Source organism: Papio anubis, chromosome 13 (assembly GCF_008728515.1).
Source record: "Papio anubis isolate 15944 chromosome 13, Panubis1.0, whole genome shotgun sequence".
Classification (NCBI taxonomy): Eukaryota; Metazoa; Chordata; class Mammalia; order Primates; family Cercopithecidae; genus Papio; species Papio anubis.
In genome coordinates this window covers 91,538,554-91,557,633 of record NC_044988.1, presented here as the reverse complement: position 1 = coordinate 91,557,633, position 19,080 = coordinate 91,538,554, and the positions used below count along the sequence as shown (strand labels likewise).

The 19,080-nt window shown below is 47.1% G+C and overlaps 1 protein-coding gene across 1 annotated transcript in view; it reads left to right on the top strand.

Annotated features, from left to right (window-relative positions):
- TTLL11 (tubulin tyrosine ligase like 11) overlaps positions 1-19,080 on the top strand; it is a 274,108-nt gene that overhangs the window by 223,989 nt on the left and 31,039 nt on the right. Inside the window, exon 8 of the mRNA XM_003911285.4 lies at positions 8,142-8,248. Within this exon, the coding sequence (XP_003911334.3) occupies positions 8,142-8,248 (107 nt within the window). The remainder of the gene's footprint in view (positions 1-8,141; positions 8,249-19,080) is intronic.

Below are 19,080 nucleotides of genomic sequence, written 5' to 3'. Positions count from 1 at the left end.
ATAGTGCTATCCCATTATAGTGAAAAAGAGAAGAAAGAGAACAGATAGGTAGGCAGGCTCTGCCCCTTTGTGATTCCTGGACCTTGTAACATAAGGAAACAGCTTAGTGACAGAGGCCCCAGGTCATGAGTGCACTTATGGGCACTGTGGAAGTATTTGGGGCCCCGGAGAATGATGAGATTGAGCAAGCTGGGGTGCTTCTCTCAGCATAAGATGTCTGTGGGCACAGATCTTTGGAGCAACGGCAGAAGCTTTCTTGGCCCTCCCCAGCCTTTGCACCATCACACAGAAAACTCAATTCAAGATCAGAGAGCATGAAGGAATGGCTTGGCTTCGTGTGGATGACATCTTGGGAGTTACACGGAACCCTGGTCCTGTGAGATCTGTTCTAGCTCAACATTTTGCTATAAAGGATTATGTCTGGTTTAACCTAACAACTGTTACTGAGCACCTGGTAGCCATGGGACGTTCAAAGGCAAATAATGGGACCCTGCCTGCCTTCAAAGGACTGTCAGTCTAATAGCATGCAGTGAACACGTCATTAAAGGCAATGTTTTGGCAGAGGCATGGGGCGGTGGCTCATGGACTCCCCCGCAGGGTGGCATTCAGAGTGCTACAAGTACAGAATGGGGGAGGCTTCCTCTACCTGGTGGAATCAAGGCAGGCTCCCAAAAGGAAGCAGGGTTTGGACTGGTAGAGGCAGGATTTTTCCAGGCAGCAGGGAGAGCCTGAGAATGGATGGCATGTATAGCCCAAATTTAGAAGTTAGGTTTATCATCTAGGCTAAATTGCTGGTAGAAACGGAAATGCTTCCTTTTTACTCCTAATAAAGTCCTACTCAAACAGAAGAGAGAGGAGGAGATTTGAAAAATTGCTTATGGTAAGAATCACCATCTCACTTGCCTACAGGTTCGGCAGGAAGCATCAACTATCACAGAGGGCTGGGTAGACAAGGTCAGGGAGGGAGGGCAGGCTGTGGCAAGCTGGAGAGCACATCCCATATCTAAAGGAAGGCTGCTGCTGGGCTCATATCACCAGAGCTTTTTATTTTTCAATTCTAAATATCTACATAAAATCTCAATACACATCTACAAATGTTGGCAATTTGTCAAATAATTTTAAATACTGGATTCAATGAAAGCATGACTGCCCATAGATACCATCGGTGGGTGACCTCTGGTATGAGAGGAAGGAGGTGCCTATTAAGAGGACTGCTATGCCTCTTGAAAAGAAAGCAGAATTGAGAATGGTTCTAACCAAGAAGATTCCTAAAATGCTCTCAGGTTGGAACCAGGTGAGGTAAAAAATATAGCCACAAATCTGTCTCTACGTGATAGGCTTTATGACTTTTCACCCTTTTGCTCTCCACAATTAAGGGCATTTGCATGAAAACCCAGGTTTTGCCACATTAGAGACTATTAGGTCCTGCAGCCATCATTCCCAATCAGTGGCCAAGCTCATTAGGGAGCCATGGTGACCGTGACACTGAGAACCACTTCTTCAAGTGGGGACCAGGCAGCCAGTGCTCAGGGACTCAGACTGAGCTCCTCTCCCTCCTCCCTCCCTTCCCAACAAATGTCTGTAGTAATTAAGAATGCAGGAAGAAATGGAGAAAGCATTGCACAACCATTAATAAGTTTTTCTTGGTTTTTCTTTTTCTTTTTTTTTTTTGAGACAGAGTCTTGCTCTGTTGCCCAGGCTGCAGTGCAGTGATGCAATCTCGGCTCACTGCATCCTCCACTTCCCAGGTTCAAGTAATTCTCCTGTCTCAGCCTCCTGAGTAGCTGGGACTACAGGCGTGCACCACCATACCTGGCTAATTTTTGTGTTTTTGGTAGAGATGGGGTTTCACCATATTGGTCAGGCTGGTCTTGAACTCCCGACCTCAGGTGATCCACCCGCCTCAGCCTCCCAAAGTGCTGGGATTACAGGCGTGAGCCACGCACCTGGCCGGATTTTTCTTTTTCAATTGTACCAGAAAATCCTAACAGCAACCTAATCATAAAAGATGAGATTCTCTGCCTTTAGATTTCTCTGAGTATGTTCAGTCTTGCCAGCTAAATTTAACAGCATGCATTTTCTCTTGCTAACAACCCTTCTCTCTCTCTGTTCCACTTTGGTTTAAATTTTGCTTCATTATGAATTAATAATATTTATGCCATATGTTAAATCAAACCAAGTGCCCTTCTCAGGAGCACTTTGAAAAAGACATATTCGCTGGCGAGATACACTCCTCTCAGCGCTCCCACGCAAATGGCAGAAGTTGAACTTGCTTTTCATCTGTTCTACCCACTCTCTCTCTCCAAGCTCCTTGAAGAGAACTAGAGGGAAGAAAATAATAAACACTGCGATTGAATTTATTTCCAGTGTCCATCTCTCATAATGTGCTGCATAGATCAGCAGTTTTCGGAGTGAATTATGCTAATGCCAGTCTGGCCATATTCTATTTTTCTTTTTCACCAAGAAATGAGAAATAATGAACTGTTCTTCTCTCGTCTAGACTTAACTCTCTCTAACCGGCTTTTCATGTCACTTCCTCAGGAGGCACATAATAGTAGCACACATTACCATGAATTAAGTGCCTCTTTTCTTCTTTCTTTTTTAACATTTTATTTTATAATAATTGCTGGGGTGTGAAGCCACCTTTTTCCCCAAGAAATAGACAGTATCTGATTGATTTTTCAGCTTGATGGCTATCTTGGAGGAAGATGCATTTTTGTCATTCTTCTTCCATTGGATTACTGATTTGGGGGGCATCTATGTAATTCACAAATGAAAATTTTTACAAATGTGTCCCACATCAGACTTGGACATCAATTTGCATATGCTGCATTTTTCATGATGGCAGCCCAGAAATTAAGCAGTTTGCCAAAACCAGGTTTATTTCTAGGAAATGCAGCAGCTTCTCTGTACCGCGAGCATTTGCTTCATGTGAGGTTCTCCCACTGGGTGGCTTCTGATCCTGGGCCTCCTTCTAGGTTTTTCTTCCTTTCCCCTTTCGCCTTCCACTCCCTTTTATCATAAGATTATATTAACATGCTTCATAATGGATAGCTGTGGGGGACTTTATTCTCTCAGAGGCAACATGGTGTGTTAGAATGTTCTAGAATAGGAGCGTAAGGCGCCTTGCTTCCCCCTCTGTCATTAACTCCTCAGTGACTTTGCTAATCTCCCCTGCTTCTGTGACCATCCCTTTCCAGCAGTATTGCACGCCTTGGATATCAATGGCTTTTCAAAGCCATACCTTTTAAACTGGAGTTGTCTTCTTGCCTCCCTAGATGTTTAGGTAGTGTGGTTTTTAAAAAATAAATATTGATCATTTGTTAGCTTTCACATTATAGAATCCTCTCCAGAAAAAAAAACAACAACAACAAAACTTCTTTTCTGCACAGAGAAGGATGAACACAAAAGAAATTCTATAAATAGGATTTTATGGAGTGGAAAAAGTTGGTTCCTAAATTTCCCATGAGATGTCAGTAGTTGTTAAGAGGAAATGAGAATGATCGTTTCAAATCTTTCTATATTTGGACTCCTAATGAACTTAAATGATTTGTGATTCTTTCCCATCATATGTGCCCAAATTCCTTTGATTCTGGGGAAACACACACACACACACACACACACACACACACACACACACAATTTCTTCAAACTGGTTCTGCATCAGAGAGGAAGGATGCGAACTGCCATTTGCCACTTCCCCATGCGTGCCAGGCACTGAGCTAGTCCTTAAAAGATCCTTGTATGGTGAACAGTCTTTTTCTCACTGTACAAATTGAAATTTGCTAATGTAGATGCAGAGAGCTTCCATGACTTGCACAAGGTTACACAGCAAAGCCAAGATTCAAACTCGTGTGTATTTGACTCCAAAGCTCATCTTTTCCATGCACATTTTTAACCTATCCTTTCCTAGAAACTTTTCTGGCTTCTCATGATACCCTATTTCTCGGACTTTTCTTCCACTGAAGAATTTATCCTTCCACTCATTAGTCATTTGAGGAACTGCATCCCCAGGCATAAGGGAAAACTGTTCTCAATGATTAAGAGCCACATTTTTACTGCAGACTCTAAGATCACGTACAGTCTCTGAGAGCGGTATCCAAGGCCCATTCAGCTCTTCCTTGCTGTCCAAGCCCAGAATACTGCCTACACAGAGAGGGCACAAATAAATTTTCATTGAGTGGATAGATGGATGAAAAATTCATTCCAAAGTCTTGATATCTTGACCGTTGGAGTGATTCATTTCCTGTTTGAGTTTGTTGAGAATGTTTGGTAACCACAGGGCAAATCCAAGCACCCTGGTTGTCTTAGCCCCAGCCCCATATCCCAAAGCTTCCAACAGGAGTGCTTTAGAGACTCCAACCTACTGGTCCCTGGCCTGAGACCTGGTTTCTTGATTCCTGAATCCCTCCTGCAGCCCTGGACTGGGCCACCTCCCCACAGCTCCCAAGCCCACTACTCTTATCTTCCAAGGAAGGGCTAGATGTGAATTCCAGCTGTGTGACCTTGGGCAAGTCATGTCCCATCTCTTGAGCCTCAGCATATGCTTCATTGAAATGGTACTAGGAATACCACCCTCAAAGAATGGTTAAAATCCAGACAGCTAATGAGCAAGAAAAGCCCTAGCATACAGATGGTGCCCAAGAAATGCCTACAGAATCAAGATTCTTTTAAGGCATTTGCATTTCCTGCCTACCGCAGCCAGCATGGATCCCTCCTCTGTCCCAGTAGCAGATGTTGCAATCAACTGTATTCGCAGGCATCACTAGGGAGGAAGAGTTACCTTGGAAAGGGAATAAACGGAGAATTTCTGTTTTAAATTACGGCTCCTGCTAGAGGTTTGACACTTCTATTTTCTACCTGTCAGAAAAAAAAAAACTATATACCACTGGTGAGTGTGGTTTCCCTTTTAATACTCCATTAACCCACAGAGCAAGCCAGGCAGCGCTCCTGTCTTGTGGAAGAGCAGGTAGCCCAGAGGACACTGATATGATAATTAGAGGACACTGTGGCTGTTCCTAATGAAGCTTTGTAAATTAGCAATGCAGGCTGTTAGAATACCCTGGGAGAGACTGGATCATCGTCCCCCACAGAACCCAGTAAATAGCCGTCTTGGTGACAAGTGATGTGAAAACCTCTGCGTCCATTGACATGTGGTTACTGGGGCTCAATAACTGTGTGCTGATGTGCTTTGAAGTCTGCCACCGTGACTTGGGATTGAAATACAGAGCAGGAGCCCAGGAGGAAGCAGGGTGTGCATTGATGGCCTGGGAAATATAGGCGGGAAGAAAGGAAGGGAGGAGGGAGGAAGGGGGCAAGAAAGTGTGCTGGCATACAAGGAGCACCAGGCTCGTCTGGGCACCATGTGGGGCACACTCCCAGCCACCGTCATTAGGGGTGTGCTTGGGTTTGGAGAGGGGACTCTGATGCCCAACCCTGCTTGCCAATCAACCCCTCCCCTGTCCAGTCCCTAACAGAGCTGTTCACACAAGGGATAATGACAAATGGGAAATCAAAGAGCCACTTCATCATTAGCTGAGGCAGTGGATGTGGATTTGTTTGAAAAGTTGAAAGCAGCATTGAATGTAGTTCAGCCAACCTGACAGCTGGCGCGGAGGCCTAGCTTTCAGGATTCCCTGGACAAATCCAGCCTGCCTTGGGACAAGCCTCCCAGCAAAATCCTGTCCAAGGCAGGGGTGCACCTGGACAAGCCAAGGGCTGCTTCCAGTTTGAACAGAGAGCCCAAGCCTTGTACACAGACATTCAGACTGGTGCGCTCCATTTCTCCACAATGGGCAGGGTCACTCACTTGGCTCCAGGCAGCCTCTGGGATGAGATGACTCTAGATCTAGAAGAAGAAAAGGGAAAAGGGGGAGAGAGTTGGGGAAGGGAGCTCACAATTGCTGTGGGCCTACCAGGTGACAGGCACCATGCTGGGTTCTTGGCGTGTACTCATCACCATGTGGGCAGGTATTATTACCTTCATTTTAGAGCCCAAGAAATAAAAGCACAGAAGGTTTAAGTAAATTCCCCACAGTCACACAGCTAGAAAAGGTTCCAGTCAGGATTTGAATCCTAATCTGTCTGATGCCTAAATCTAAATCATGCTCTTTTCAGCATACCAGACTACCCTCCACTCCATATTTCCATACAAAAAAAAAAAAAGCTGGGGAGGGGTAGGAGGATTCTAAACACCCCTGCTGCGGCGTGGACAGGGAGCACCTATGCTGACATCAGACTGAAAACCTGGTTACTGTAGCCTCCCTGCACCTAAACAAGTGGAGCATCCGAAGCTCAGAGGCCCGCCCCCCACAATCCTCCTGTCAATTCCAGGTGACTCCGCTAAAGTCAGGAACGAGGAACCTCCCCGGCAATGCTGTGTCAGCCCGCACAGAGCAGCGAGGACCCAGCCTGTGCTGTTCTGCTCTATAAATCTGGGGCTTAGTGTGGCTGATTAGGGGCTTATATAGAATCTTCAGGTGGCAGATTAAGATGAGTAAAGGACAGAAGCCTTGAGCCCTTGTCCGTAGATTTGTCCTCAGGGACTCAGCTGCTGAGCATTTCCAGTGGGAAATTGCTTCTGGACAGTGGTGATGGCTTCAGCCTGTACTGGTGACATGCTGTCATCCCTGGGTCATCTGAGCATGACACCATCAGCTACCTGGACACTGGCAGGAGAGGGCAGCGCCGAGGGCCCAGCTTCCCTTCCTCTTTCTGGAGACTGAGAGATAGGACACGTGCATGGGAGCATTTCTTGACATGTGGAGTTCATTCCCTTTTGGAGCAGACAGGGACCCACACTGCTGTGTAAGGTCAGGCTGACACACAATGACTGTAATAAAGACCGAGACTCAGGAAGGTGAAATGTTTTAACCAGGGCCATGCAGCCTCCAAGTGGCAGAGCCAGGCTACAACTCAAGACTTGCTGTCCTGGCCAGGCACAGTGGTTCACGCCTGTAATACCAGCATTTTGGGAGGCCAAGGCGGGCGGATCACCTGAGGTCAGGACTTCGAGACCAGCCTGGCCAACGTGGCAAAAACCCGTCTCTACTAAAACTACAAAAATTAGCCGGGCGTGGTGGTGGGCACCTGTAATTCCAGCTACTCGGGAGACAGAGGTAGGGAGAACTGCTTGAACCCAGGAGGCAGAGGTTACAGTGAGCTGAGATTACACTACTGTACTCCAGCCTGGGCGACAGAACAAGACTCTGTCTCAAAAAAAAAAAAAAAAAAAGACTTGCTTTCTTAAAGTTCTTGCTCTTTCCAGCCCGTTAGACCTCTAACTAACCAAATGGCTGAACTTACAGGAACCCAAGGATCTAACTTGCTTACATCATGCCTTCTCTTCTACTGCTCCATGCTGGTCACCTTGCAGCAGTTCCAGCTGTGGTTAGGGAGGATATTCCAGACCAGGAGCACAATCCAAACAAAGACAATGTCAGTTAGTTCAGGCTGCTAGAACAAAAATGCCACAGTCTGGGTGGCTTAAACAACAAACATTTATCTCTCATGCTTCTGGGCTGGGAAGACCAAGATCAAGGTGCTGGTAGATCCAGTGTCTGGTGAGGACCCACTTCCTGGTTTGTAGACAGCCGCCTTCTTCTATGTTCACATGGTGGAGAGTAGAGAGGAGGCAAGCTCTCTAGTGTCTCTTCCTAGAAGACACTATTCCCTTTCTCAAGGGCTCCACCCTCACGACCTAATCACCTGTCAGAGGCCCCACCTCCTAATACCATCACCTTGGAGGTATTAGGATTTGCTAATTTTGTATTTTTTGCAGTAGAGACGGGGTTTCACCATGTTGGCCAGGCTGGTCTCGAACTCCTAAGCTCAAGTGATCCGCCTGCCTTGGCCTCCCAAAGTGCTGAGATTACAGACGTGAGCCACTGCGCGCAGTCCAGAGGGTGTTTTTCTAAAAAAATTATAATAACCATAACTGATATTTCTACAGCTCATCACAAAACTTCAAGGTCCTTTCATGCATATTTCCTCATTAAATGCCCTGGTGAACCAGTGCAGTAGGCACTGCACTGCCTATGGATTTGGGGAGGACAAACATTCAGTCCCTAACAGGAGTGGAGGAAAGATATACTGGGCAGGTTTCAGGCTGGCAGTGACATGTCACTTCCCATTGTTGGCAGGAACTGCAAACTCAGCGGCAGCAGCCTGTCCATGGCTGCCGTGGACATCCTCTACATTGACATCACACGGAGGTGGAACTCCATGACCCTGGATCAGCGGGACTCAGGTACCTGACAAATGCCTCTGCCATGGCCTGTGGGGGTCCTGACAGGCGTGGGTGGTATATTTTCTGTTCCTTCTTGTCAAAGGTTCAGATGGGGGAAGAAGATGATGCCATCAGATCTAGACATCATCCAGGGATTGAGCTGAATTTAAATCCTGGAGCATTGTCTGCCACCAAATTCTCATGCCACCGTTAGCATTCTTTGCCTTTGCTTGAGGCTCAGATTCCATCCATACTGGGAACACTCAGTTATTCATTCATTTGTTCACCCCTCACACACATTTCCTGAGCATGTGCTGGGCCCAGCCTTGGGTGGGCTGGAAGATATAGTGCTTGGTTCTTGTCCTGAAAGAATTCACTGTAGCATTGGGAGGCAGATGAGAAAATGATGCTGGGTAGTAGGATGCCTGGCTGTGGGGGAGAGAAGCTCAAAGAAGCTATCCGGGAACCCAGCGGAGGAGCTCCTCATCCAGGGAGGGCCAAGGAAGACTTCAGGAGAAAGGTGTATGGGATCAGCTGGTGAACAGGGCTGGGACAGACACTCTGGCAGGGCTATTGCCTGGCCTTGGCATGGACACAGGAGAGGCTGTTGAGCTTAGATCGTATCAAGTAGCCCAGATGGGCTAGAGCAAAAAGGGATGTGAGAAGGGGTAGAGATGGGGTTAGGGGAGCTGTCAAAGCCTTGAATACCACACAAGAAATTTTGATCTTGATCATCTAGGTTCTGTGGTGAAGGGTTCTGTGAGAAGAACCCACCTTCAGGTGGATGAGTTTCCTATCTTTTTCCTCACAGAGGGTGTTTCTCTCTTTCTCTCTCTCTTTTGTTTTTTGTTTTTTTGTTTTTGAGATGAAGTCTCACTCTGTTGCCCAGGCTGGAGTGGCATGATCTCAAATCACTGCAACCTCCGGCTCCCAGGTTCAAGCAATTATCCTGCCTCAGCCTCCCAAGTATCTGGGATTACAGGTGCGAGTCACCACACCCGGCTAATTTTGTATTTTTTGTAGTAGAGACGGGGTTTCACCATGTTGGCCAGGCTGGTCTCGAACTCCTGAGCTCAAGTGATCCGCCTGCCTTGGCCTCCCAAAGTGCTGAGATTACAGGCGTGAGCCACTGCGCCCAGTCCAGAGGGTGTTTTTCTAAAAAAATTATAATAACCATAACTGATATTTCTACAGCTCATCACAAAACTTCAAGGTCCTTTCATGCATATTTCCTCATTAAATGCCCTGGTGAACCAGTGCAGTAGGCGTTATGAGTCTCATTTCACAGACAAGTAAACTGCAGCTCAGGTGACAGAGATCACACAGGACCTGTGAGCCCACAGCACCCTGGCACCCACGCCACCCCCTCTTCTGGCTGCCTCCCTCCAAAAGGGACGCACAGAAGGGAGGCACCGGGTCGTGAGGAGTGGGGCAGCTTGCTCCTGTGAGTCTGTGGAGAGGACCTGAAGTCAGGTTGGGAGATCCAGATTAGAATTGATTATGCCATTTCCTGCCCTTGTCAGCATGAAAAGTCATTCCAACTCCTCATCTCCAGTTCCTCATCTGTAAAATGGCACCAAAAATCCCTGCTCTCCAGGGTTGCTCTGAGGTCTTTGGAGTCCTTGCTGATGGTGCAAGCCAGTTTATCTTATTACTGGACACCCCTTGGGGAGAATCCTGGGGGCCGTCTGCCTGGCAGCTGCTGCACCCCTAGGCAGTCCTGCCCTACACCCATGTGGGCCAGAAACTTCCCAACCACAGAGGCGCAGCCCGTCCTTCCTGCAGGGCACCGGTGCTCAGGCACCATTTGCCGCTTGGCTTCGTGTTTAGTAATGATGCTTCCGGCTGCCAGTTCTTGGCCAATTCTTATATGCCAAGCACTCCACAGGCACTTTACATGTGCAGCACCGGCTAGAATTCTCCTAGAGGTAGATATGATTATCTCCATTGTGCAGAGGAGGAAACTGAGGCCCAGAGAAGCATGGCTAGTGGATAAGGTTCAAACACCAATCCACCCGAGCCTCTTTCGGGTTGCCTTCTCCTACCAACTGTCCTAGAGTGAGATGACCACCAAGCTCCCTACAGCTCCCTTTTCTTTAAGTCAAAAGCAAAACCCAGGAAATAGCAGCAGTCATTGAATCAACAAGGTGAGTGCCTCTCTCGCATCTCTGCAGTTGGCAGCTCCCTTCCAGCCCTCCCTGGCAACCAGGAGAGGCGTGAGATGGAGCGTCTTCAAGAGAAGTAGGCAGATTAATTATCATTCCGAGGACTGAGAGTGCTCATGTGACAATCGAGCGGCGGCACTTTCTGCTGACACCTTCAGAAAGCAAAGAAGCGTTTGCTCTGTGAGCTGAATGTGGGGAGTCATCCAGGATCCCACGGAGGGGGCCAGATGAGGGGGTGGGGGTGGCAGTGGAATTATTAAATATTGAAATTGATCAGGAGTAGCAGCAGGAAGCTATTTATCATGTTTTGTTGCTGCAAACTAGCATTACCATCTGGCCCATTGTTAATTCTGAGTAGTTTTTCATGTTTTGTTTGCCTCTTAAATTGCTCCCGGTAAGCGGAATCCACAGGGGCTGTCCGCAATTCCAGCTCCGGTGAGGTTTTCTGGGGTCTGCCTGGGTCTCTGTATTCTGCTGACCAAGCTATGGAAATGAGAAAAATTCTTATTTTTAGCACATTACTGATAAGCAAATTCAGGGTTGGGATCTCCCAGGCCTTTCGCCAGACCTCTCAGCCCCTGACTAGGTGGAGTAGTCATCACCAGTAGTAACAGCAGTTTTGAGATGACTTCATTTGTGCATATATCACTGCAAATTCTTGCCAGGCCTTCAAGTTGGGCAACAGCATCCCCTTTTACAGATGTGCACCCTAAGGTTCCAAGAGCAAAAGTGACTTGTCTAAACTCCCACAGCCAGGGAGTAGCAAAGGAAGGCAAGATTTGAATTCAGGCCTCCTACCTCCTCGCCCAGGGTGCTCTACCCCCATCCAGGGCTACACAAGCAGTGCTTGTTCACTTAAGTAATACAGAGGGTTGGGGCTTGTGAGGCAGGAGTCAGAGGGGACGGCAGCAGCTGGAGGATAAAAGTCAACTCACAGGGCCTGCTGGGAGGACAGAACTGGAGCAGAGAGGGTGCCTGTCCAACCTCTTGTCTCCCTTTCCTCCATCCTCTGAGTTTTCATCACTCCTGGAAGGAAATAACAGGGCCTGGGGGTCTAGAAAGTGGGCCTGGGCATGAAAGCCATGCATGGGAAGCCTTCTGTGCCCATGGTCTCAGTAGCCACTGCTGGTACCAGCCAGGGCCCAGTTCTTGCCTCCTTCTCAAGGCTGGTCCAAGCCCCTGATTCTCAAGGAGAGGGGCATCTGGAGACAGCCAACTTCTTAGGACCATTCAGGAAGCTACTGAGTAGCAAAAGGAGAAGTCTGTGGTTGAGTGGTTGTTCTTCCTTTTGCCAAGTGTCAGCAGAAAGGCCAGAGGGTCTTCTTTTCTTCCCTCCGTGGTGTGGAGCCGAGGGGTTTGAGAACCTCAGATTCAGTTAGGTACTGGCTGGAGGTGTGGGTGCCGTGCTGAGGGAGACGGCTTTCCCCATCCCACAGCTGCTGGGGGCTGAAAAGAAAGAAGCCTGTGAAGAATGATAGAGCCTGGGTTCTCATACTCAAGGAACACGTACTCATTCATTCATTCATCCACTCAACTAACAGCTACTGAACATGCTACCAGGCATTGTGCCCTGCAGGGATATAAAGATAAATTATGTACAGATCCTAGCCTCTTAAGGAAAAAAAGAGACCATTTACTGAACATTTATATGGGACAGAAATAAAAAATGCTTGCTATGAATTACCTCATTTCCTTCTCGCACCATCCTGTGAGATAAGCGTTGTTACTCCCATTCAACAGATGAAAAACCTGAGCCTGAAAGAGGTGAAATTACACAGACATGTCAGGTATTACAGTGGGGGCCAGTAGCAGTGACTCATGCCTGTAATCCCAGCACTTTAGGAGGCTGAGATGGGAGGACTACTTGAGGCTAGGAGTTCAAGACCAACCTGGGCAACATAGCCCCATCTCTATAAAAAACTTAAAAATTCACCAGGCATGATGGCACTTGCCTATAGTCCCAGCTACTTGGGAAGCTGAGGCAGGAGGATTGCTTGCACCCAAGAGTTCAAGGCTGCAGTGAGCTACAATTGTGCCACTGCACTCCAGCCTGGGTGACAGAGATCCTGCGTCTAAAAAAAATGTTACAGTGGGGACCCTAGTATTTGAATAAAAATCAGCCTAACTTCAGAGTCTACTGCCCTTTCCATTATACCCAGTGTCTCTCAGTCACAAATGAATATGACATACAGTTGACAATTGCAATAGTATGCGACCAGAGCTATCATGGGGGGAAGCAACAGAGGAGGGTTGCTGTGAGGGTTAAGAGAGAATGCATACAAGGCATGTAGCATGCTGTGACCCAGAAAAGCCACCCACTGTGCATTCTGCATCCTCGAGGGCTTAGCACATGGCCTAGAACATGCAAAGCATCTCGCCCAGTGCCCAGTGAGTGTTTGATGAGCAGACGAATGCAAAAATAAAAGATGCCCTGCATCCTCAAAGCAGGGAGTCCCGAGTGTGAGAACCGTGGCTCAGAGTAGAGGTGGTCTTTTTGCCAGAGTCTCCCTCCCCTCCTCTGAATGCCTAGTTGGACTAGATCATCACCCATACCCAGTGCCTGCTGTGTCAAAGTGCTAAAGCATCTTCCCCTCTCCTGAAGCCAGCCAGACCTTCCTTCTGCCATTATAAGACTTTGGTACACACCGAAGGGGTTAACCAGATCCCTGATGCTTGAGATCTTTATGAACAAAAACATCCTGCAAAAGGGAACCTTGCTATTGAAATGGAGAAGAAAAAATGGTGCTTAAAATAATTAGGAAAAAAATCAAAACTAGTGAGAAAAAGCATGCACATGATGAAATCGAAACCTCAAATAATCAGTTTAAATAAGTTTGCTTTTGATTGTTTGTTTTGTGTTTTATTAGACCTCAGGTGCATAGAATTAGATTAACCATCACCCTTGGTTCATGAGACACTTCCATCATGATCCACACGTACCTACTTTTATTTAGTTAGTTTTTAAAATTAGCTATTTTTAGTAATGGAATAAGTATCTGCAAACTCACCACGCAAAACAAAAGCTAGGACTTGACAGTGACCTAAATCTGATATGTGGCTCTCCTCACCTAAGGAACCCCCCAGCTGCACCCTGGGTTCATCATTCCCGAAATGGGCTTGCCTTCACCTCTGTCAGAATGTCAATGATTCTTCAAGAGCTTGATGGAATTTAGTAACATGTAGTTTACGCTCTCCAGGGTGCCAATGTAATTGTCATTAAAAAAGAAAAAGATAAGGATTTTAATTTTCACTTCTAGAATTTCCAGCAAGACACAGAACTCTAAATGAGGATATTATCAGCAAAACTGGGATGTCGTAGCCCTCAACTAGCCCTCTCATTGCCCAGAATCAAATAAAGAAACAAATTTGTCAGGGAAGATGCATTTATTTCATGTAAATTGCACTCAGGAGCTCCCTCTTATCACGGAGACTTCGCCCTCAACTCTTTCCAGAGTGGAATTTCACATCTCCGTGGTAAGAGACGAGGACAGTATCAAGATTTGGCAATTAAAGGCAAAATCACTGGTGTCAGCTGTGAGAGACAAACATTTTACTTGCAAAGGTAACATTTGAGCCGGGCAACCAAGTGTCCTGTCCATCTAACAAAAGACCAACATCTGGAGGCTTCTGAACTTTGTTTACTTCAAAGCCAGATGTTTTTGCTATTTTAAGATATAAGCTAAGGGTCCCTCTCAGTAACCGAAGGGAACATGAGAGCAAAGGAAGAAAAAACTGACTATGGTGTCTTCCCCACCTCCCCTTCCCATGAGAGCTCAAACACCACACACCCCTTGCTTGGAGAGGGAAATCTAAGAATGGCATTGTTTAATATCTGACATATGCTGAGTGCTCTTTGACCAAAATAAGAAATATTTCTTCCACTGCTTGGTGAGCTACATGCCCGCCTCCGGGGGCTGCCTTGGTTTGACTTGCTGTATACCCAAAGCCACAGGCTCCAGAATCAGACAAACTGGGCTTTCAATCTGCGCTTGGTCACTTGCTAGCTAACCTCAGGCAAGTTAGGTAACTTCCTCCAAGCCTCAAGTTCATCATGTGTAAAGTGGAGATAATAATGGTGCCTGCCTCCTGGAAACATTGGGATGGATGAAATGAAACAAAACACAGAAAACGCTCAGGGCCATGTCTGCCTGTGGAAAATGCTCAGGAAGCAGGGCTGCCCCTAGTGAGATCCCATTGCTCCTACTGCACTACTTTCTCGGGAAGTGCTTCCGGGGCACCCCTGCCAGCTGCTCTGCAGGTGTTGGGGACAGAGATGGGAAGAAGGGCCTGCCTTACAGCCAGATGAGAGAGTCAGGACGTGGCCACAACAGACTCTTCCTTTGTGGCCAGCAGAGTGCCAGGCCCTTCTCATCCCACCCTGGCGACAGTGGGGACAGTGAGGCTGGGGAAGGCAGAGGAAATGTGGTGCTGGCAGCCTCAGCCATGGCTGTGGGAAGCGGTAACCCTGCCCTCTCCCATCACTTACAGGCCTGTGCCGGCCCCCAGCTGCCTGCAGTCACTGGTCTCACAATTCCAACCCCAGGGAAGAACATTGGCACATTTCAGGGCCTTGAGAGATGGACCCCTGTCCACTCTGCATCCTCATTCATCACTAGCCTCACAGTCACTCCAGCCAGAATGGCCGGCCCCCTCAGGCCCCCACCTCTGCAGGAACCCACTCTCCTTGCTCACCACTGCCCAGTCCACCTTCCTCACAGAGCCTCCTGCAGTGCTCAGGCTGGGCCCAGCACCATCTCACCTGCTCCACAGCACCCAGCGCTGCCCTTGACCACAGCACACATCAAGTACTGTGAGAGAACTTGGACATCTGCCCCTGACATGAGGCCAGCATCTGGGAAACAGAGCTGTTCCCACCTGCATGAGGCCAAGCATTGAGCTTGGCATCCAGCAGGTACCCTGCGAACACGTGTCCCATGGGCCAGGGCTCAGCCGCGGCAACCCACCAATCCCATGGGTGTCTGAGCCTCATGACCATCTCTCAGCGAAATCTCTCAGTCACTGACTGCAAGTCATCTGACGCCTCTGCTCACATCGGCTGGAGTAAGCCCAGGCTGAAATGTATTTGGTTAACGATGAACAGAAATATTGAAGAGTATTTTTATTTGGAATGTTGAGCACAGTCTCCCTTATACATAAACATGGCTTGCCCCCTCCCCCTGAAATACAGGAAGCTGTGGAGAAGTAGTCCAGTTTCACGCAGCGCCTCTTGCGAGGTGTCTGGCACGAACGATGTTCTTCAGCCTTGAAATTATCTTGCAGTCAGATGGGCTTCTCTGGATGTGTGCCCTACACGCTTACAAAATAGTTGGCGTCAGAATTATTTTTAATAAAAGCAAGTGAGCCAGCAGAGATGCCAGCTCAATCTCCGCCTCCCTCACCCAGACCCTAATCTCCGAGGCCTGCTAAAGCCACTTCTGCACCGGTAGTGCCACCAGGCGAGCTGCGGTCACACCCGCTGCCCCTTTGTCGGGCGAGTGCCTGCCCTTCCTCATCCTTAGTCACCTTGAGGGTGGAGACGCCCATTGTCAGGCCCCACCCCCAAAAGACAAAGTGGGGAAAGCTGAATTCTTTTCAGTGTAGGCCTCCCCTCTCCCTGCACTTGTTGCTCACCATCCCCAGATCTTGCAGAAACAGCAGCTGCAGGATCCAGTGTTGTGCAGAAAGCTGGCAGCTGAGTTAGACAGGCTGGGTTTCAATACGCTGCTACCTGCCATTGGGAAGCTCTGAGAGGGGGCACTGCACCTCTGGGAGCCTCAGTGTCCTTTGAAACAGGGCAATGACATCTACCTTGGGGCACTGTCAGAATTTAGTGATAAAGTATGCACCTGGCCCAAACAGTAGCTTTTTCTGTGTCTAACCACCACTATCCTTCCTGGTGGGGGTGTGTGTGTGTTACAGACTACAAACCGTTTCCAAAGTCACCTGTCTACACAATGCACACACTCCCAGTGAGCTCTACCACCACCCTGTATACAGAAGAGGAAACCAAGGCTCAGAGGGCTAGAAACAGCTCCACAGGCAGGCAGGGGCAGAACAGAGCCGGCCCCGAGTCTCAGTCCTGGTCTGCCTTGTGCAGTGACAACGGTCACAGGCACATGAAGATGTAAGCCCCGTCCCGGTCCTCAAATGCTCCCAGGCCCGAGAATTGGGCAGAACTGTGTTTAGGAGGACAGTCTGGCCTCTGGTCTTGGCCAAGCCTGGTGTTAACAACAACAGCGTGTCCAGGGAGCTCTCGGGCTGTGAGGGCTTCCCCGCCCCCACCCCTCTCGTCTGTTCCTCCCACGGCCTGGAGCAGTCAGTAAAATGTTTGTACACACTTTATTGTTGCAAAACACAGCACTCAGTGCTCCCAACTGCCCTGAGGGGAGGAATTTCTCTTATCCCAGATTTAGAGCTGTGATAATAAGGATGGGACGGGTTAGGGGCCACTTCCAATGGCCCCTGCAGTGCTCAGGCTGAGACTCAGGTCTCCTGACTGTATCTTCTCCAGCAGGTTCTCTCCTAACGTGACTGCCAGCGATTGACACTAACACCAGCTACATTTATCAAGCACCCAACACAGGCCAGGTGCTATAAAAGCCTTTTTAAAAAAATTAATAGGCTTAATATTTTTAGAACATATCATTACAGAAAAAATTGAGCAGATAGTACAGAATTCCCATGTAGTCCCCCACCCCCATGCACACAGTTTCCTTATAACACCATCTTGCATGATTGTGCTGTTATAATTAATGGAAAAACCTTGGTATATTATGATTGACTCAAGTCTGTAGTTTGCATTAGGGTTCACTCTTTGTGTTGTACAGTTCTGTGGGATTTGACAAATGCATAATGTCATGTAGCCGCCGTTACAGTGTCATACAGAATAGTTTCACTGCCCTAAAACTTCCCTGTGCTCCCCCGTTCAGCTCTCCCGCCGTGAGCCCCCGATCTTTTTACTCTCTATAGTTTAGCCTTTTTCAGAAAGTCATATTGTTGGAATCATAGAGTATCTAGCCTTTTCAGACTGGCTCTTTTCACTTAACAATGTGCATTTAAGGTTTCTCCATGTTTATTTATGGCTTGCCAGCTCATTTCTTTTTATCTCTGAATAATAGTCCATTGAACGGATATGCCACAGTTTGTTCATCTATTCACTTACTGAGATACAGCTTGGTTGCTTCCAGTTTTTGGCAGTTATGATTAAAGCTACTATAAACATTCGTGCATGGGTTTGTGTGGACATAAGTTAGTAACACGACTGGGCAAATACCCAAGGATGTGATGATTGGATCGTACAGTGCAATGGTTAATTTCAGGTGTCTACTTGACTGGAGTAAGGGATACCTAGAGAATTGGTAAAGCATTAGTTCTGGCTGTGTCTGTGAGAGTGTTTCCATAGGAGATTGGTGTGTGAGTTGGTGAACTGGATGGGGAAGATTCACTCTCAATGTGAGTGGGCACCATCCAATCAGCTGGGTGCCCAAATAGAACAACAACAAAAAAGGCCAAGATGACTCTCTCTCTCTCTCTCTCTCTCTCTTTCCCCCCACCTCTCCACTCCTCCCTCTCTGCCACTCCCTTCTGGAGCTGGGACAGTCTTCTTCTCCTGTCCTTGGGCATCAGAACTCCAGGTTCTCTGGTCTTTGGACTCCAGGACTTACACCAGGTCCTCCTCTCACCCCCAATCCCCCGCCCCAGCTTCTTAGGCCTTAGGCCTGGGACTGAGAGCTACACCATTAGCATCCCTGGTTCTGGGGCCATTAGACTTGGACTGAGCCACACCACTGACTTCCTAGGGTCTCCACTTTAAAGATGGTCTGTTGTATGTGGGACTTCTCAGCCCTAAGCCAATTCCCCTAATAAATCCCCTTCCACATATCCATATCTATTAATATCTATATCTATCTCTGTATCTATATCTATCTATATTTATCTCTCATATATATCTATATCTATATCTATCTATCTATCTATATCTATATCTATCTATATCTATTTATCTCTCATATATATATGCAGTGAGTCTTCCATATCCATGCATCCCACATGTGCAGATTTAAATCAACCATGGATTGATAGTTTTTTTAAGAAAAATAAAAAATAATATAACAATTTAAAAAATACAAATAAAAAATACAGTGTAACAGTTATATAACATTTACATTGTTTTAGGTATTATAAGTAATCTAGAGATAATTTGAAGTATACAGCAGGATGTGCATAGGTTATATGCAAATACTACACCATTTTATATAAGGAACTTGAGCATCCGCAGAATTTAGTATCAGTGGGGTTACCTGGAACCAATCTCCTGTGGATGCTGAGGGATGCCAAACTGTCTTTCAAAGTAGTAGTACCATTTTGCATTCCTACAAGTAATGAATGAGAGTTCCTTTTGCCCCACATCCTTGTCAACACTTAGTATACTCAGTTTTTTGGATTTAGCCATTTTGATAGGTATATAGTGCCACCTCATTGTTTTACTTTGCAATTCCCTAAAGACATTTGATGTTGAGTATCTTTTCACATGCTTATTTGCCATCTGTATAACTTCTTTGGTGAGGTGTCTGTTCAGATCTTTTGCCCATGTTTTAATTGAGTTACTTTTGATTGTTGAGTTTTAAGAATTCTTTGTATATTTTGGAGACAAGTTCTTTATCAGATATATATTTTGCAAATACTTTT